Below are 3,515 nucleotides of genomic sequence, written 5' to 3'. Positions count from 1 at the left end.
TATAATATTATTATACTTTTTTAATATTCTTTCGTTAGTTGCTTATTTTATAATGGCTCGGTAAATTTAATACGCTACACGCTCCATGTACACAAAAGTTTTACATTATTACGAACAAGTATTTTTATAGATAGATTATATATTCTTTTTTTGCTCTTAATTTGGATTTTTATTTTTGCAATTCGAGTTGAATCTGTTGATTGCGACGTGTATTTTTGCAGGCAACAAAAAAGTATGATGACGGAGTGAGCGATGGTACCAGTGGGAGTGACTTTGACGATGAAGAGGATCCCGATAAAATTGAAGTACCTGGTAAGTTATGAACTTGTACAACTTTGCATATGTAGATTTTATTCAATCAGATATTCTATGAGTCGTCACTTTGTACAAGATAATATGATTATTCCCACATAAAATTTATAACCTAACAAAAAACTATTTGCTAGGTGGCGGTAAAGATCTGGCGACGGCCGCTGGAATTGGAAGTATCAAAGATGAGAAGCCTGTAGACTTGCTAGAGAATTCTTTGGAAAAAACACAAGGAGCGTTAAACGGTAGGTCACAATATTTAAAGCAATACGAGTACTTTTTTTATTAGCACACACATCTCTCGGTTGATCAAAAATCTATTTTTTGCGACAATTATTTTTAGAATTAAATAAAAAATTTGGTAATAAAATTCCTGGAGGTTTAGTGACAAAAGCAGCAGCGCCAGGCTACGAGATGGTGCGTGTAGGAGGCTCTCAAGGTACTCCACCAAATTTCGCTGGCACAGGTCAATTGAATCAACTTAATCAGTTAGCAACTGGTGGATATCCTGGTTTTCCACCAGGACTTGTAGGATTTAATCCTGCTGCTTTTCTTCAGTCAAGTATGTATTCTTTAAAAATAAAAATAAATTTTACATAGAAATTTTTTTTCTCACGAGTTTTTTTTTGTTTTTTTTTGTTTTTTTTTTTGTTTTGTTTTTTTATGTATGAATGAATATTATCTATGCACATACATCACTCTGATCACTGAATTATAAATAAAACTTTATATCTTGAATTTATAATAATTTTAAATTTAATCTTGAGATGCAATTGCTATAATTATATATATACATATGTTACAATAATATTGAATTGTTTCCTAGACATGACTGGCATGGACATGAATGCTTCGATGGGTAGTTTCATGGGTATGCCTGGAATGAACATGGGAGTTAATCCTTTTGTTCAGTTACTTAATCAAACTGGACATGGACAACCCAATTGGTCGGGGCTTTCAGGTATTTGCGATACCTTAATAAAGATTCTCTGATCGAAAGAACATCTTACGAGGCAAACATGTACTATTTATAATTTTATTATAGGTAAGGCAGTGTCGCAGATGTGGATGAATGCAGGAGACCCGACAAAATTGATGCAACCAAATATTCCAGAAGAGGAGGAAGTAGACGACGAAGATATGGGTGTCGCCGAGACTTACGCCGATTACATGCCAACAAAACGTACGATCAATGTTTATCTTTATTCACCTATGCGCGGCTTGCTTTGAATTAAAGTTTGCGATAATTAACAGTCAAACTTGGACGAAAGCATCCGGATCCGGTTGTGGAAACAGCTTCTTTGTCAAGCGTCGAACCAACAGATGTTTGGTATGTACAAGGTCTCCATACCGGAGGAAACGATACGATCCGGTGCGCTCTCTGCGCTTCAACTCGAGTCCATCACGTACGCTTCTCAACAGCGTGAGCATCTCTTACCCGACGGTACACGCGCTGGATTTCTGATCGGCGATGGCGCGGGCGTTGGTAAAGGCAGGACTATAGCCGGTATTATATTCGAGAATTACTTGAAAGGTCGAAAACGTGCCATCTGGGTGTCGGTGTCGAACGATCTTAAATACGATGCCGAGCGCGACTTAAAGGACATAGGTGCATCGAAAATAGATGTACGTAATTTATCTGCGCTATATTGAATATATGTATACTGATGTTAAAACTCAGTTTTTTTTTTAATTTCACAATAAATATTAATTTTAATTATTTGAAATAATTATTATTAAAGATAAGTCGATCGTAAATTACAATGAAAAAATTGGCTTGCAGGTACATCCTTTGAATAAATTTAAATACGCAAAAGTCTCGTCAGCTGTGAACGGTAATGTGAAGAAAGGTGTGATCTTCAGCACGTATTCTGCATTAATTGGGGAATCGTCGCAGAGTGGCGGGAAATATAAGAGCCGATTGAAACAGCTGTTTCAATGGTGCGGCGACGATTTCGACGGTCTGATAATTTTCGACGAGTGTCACCGGGCAAAGAATCTGTGTCCTACCGGAAGTTCAAAACCCACTAAGACAGGTTGGAGTAGAATTTCACGCGCAAAAACTTTTTTGAAGTGTCTGGGTAGCTTCAAGTTATTTTACTGATGACATAAAACTTGTTGCAGGATTAACAGTTTTGGAACTGCAGAATAAGCTTCCGAAGGCTAGAGTCGTATATGCCAGTGCAACCGGCGCCTCTGAACCTCGCAATATGGCCTACATAGTACGATTAGGTATGTGGGGTGAGGGCACGCCTTTCCCGGAGTTCAATGGCTTCATCACTGCCGTGGAGAAGCGCGGAGTCGGCGCGATGGATATGAAGCTGCGCGGCATGTATATTGCTCGGCAATTGAGTTTTCACGGTGTTGCCTTTAAGATCGAGGAAGTACCTCTTTCCAAGGATTTCACGAAAGTTTATGATCACTCTGTGCGATTGGTGAGTCATGCAAAGATAAATATAAAAAAAATGAAACATTTTGTTCACATTTGGTCGGTTCCTATAATCACACAATTTTATTTCGATCTAGTGGGTGGAAGCGATGCAGAGGTTCCAGGAAGCGGCAGAGTCAATAGGTGCGGAGAATCGTATGAAAAAAACAATGTGGGGCCAGTTCTGGTCGGCGCATCAACGCTTCTTCAAATATCTCTGTATCGCCGCGAAAGTGAAACATGCGGTGTCTGTGGCTCGCGAGGCGGTCAAATTTGGTAAATGTGTGGTGATTGGTCTACAGTCTACCGGCGAGGCACGTACTTTGGAGCAGTTGGAACGTGACGACGGCGAACTTAGCGACTTTGTTTCTACTGCAAAGGGAGTTCTGCAAACGCTAGTGGAAAAACATTTTCCGGCGCCAGATCGTAATCGCATTCAGCGTCTCCTTGGTTTAGAACCACCAAAATTCAAGTTAGACGATGATGACTTAGACGGTGCTGGCGGTTCTGCGGGAGGCAGCAAGAGGAAGCCGGTTCGGCAAGTAGAGCAGCGTGCGACAAAGAAAGTGCGCTCTTGGTCATCAGAAGAAGAAATATCAGACGAGGACAGAAACGGCGCTCACAGTTTTGGCTCCGAGTACAAATTAAGTGGTACCGAAAGTGAAGACGATCATCATACGGACGAAGAGAGCAACGCCAGTTCTGATTTCAATCCGTTCTTTAGCGACAGCGATTCTGACGTTGGTAAATATTAATCTTATAAATTTTTATTCTGTAA

General features: G+C 39.9%; 1 protein-coding gene across 1 annotated transcript; it reads left to right on the top strand.

Moving 5' to 3' along the window:
- Positions 1-209: 209 nt before the first annotated feature.
- LOC112464920 (protein strawberry notch-like) lies at positions 210-3,481 on the top strand (the record flags this gene model as incomplete). Its single annotated transcript, XM_025032214.1, is given in 10 exon segments — positions 210-312; positions 447-554; positions 653-871; positions 1,136-1,270; positions 1,355-1,492; positions 1,564-1,643; positions 1,645-1,935; positions 2,093-2,345; positions 2,434-2,744; positions 2,836-3,481. Coding segments are annotated over 10 exon segments (2,284 nt in total), but the record flags the coding sequence as incomplete, so codon positions are not given.
- Positions 3,482-3,515: the final 34 nt, after the last annotated feature.

Source organism: Temnothorax curvispinosus, unplaced genomic scaffold (assembly GCF_003070985.1).
Source record: "Temnothorax curvispinosus isolate PA1 unplaced genomic scaffold, ASM307098v1 QBEX01014733.1, whole genome shotgun sequence".
In the NCBI taxonomy this organism is placed as follows: Eukaryota; Metazoa; Arthropoda; class Insecta; order Hymenoptera; family Formicidae; genus Temnothorax; species Temnothorax curvispinosus.
The sequence above is the reverse complement of the archived record's forward strand: the minus strand, read 5'-3'. Positions and strand labels throughout refer to the sequence as shown.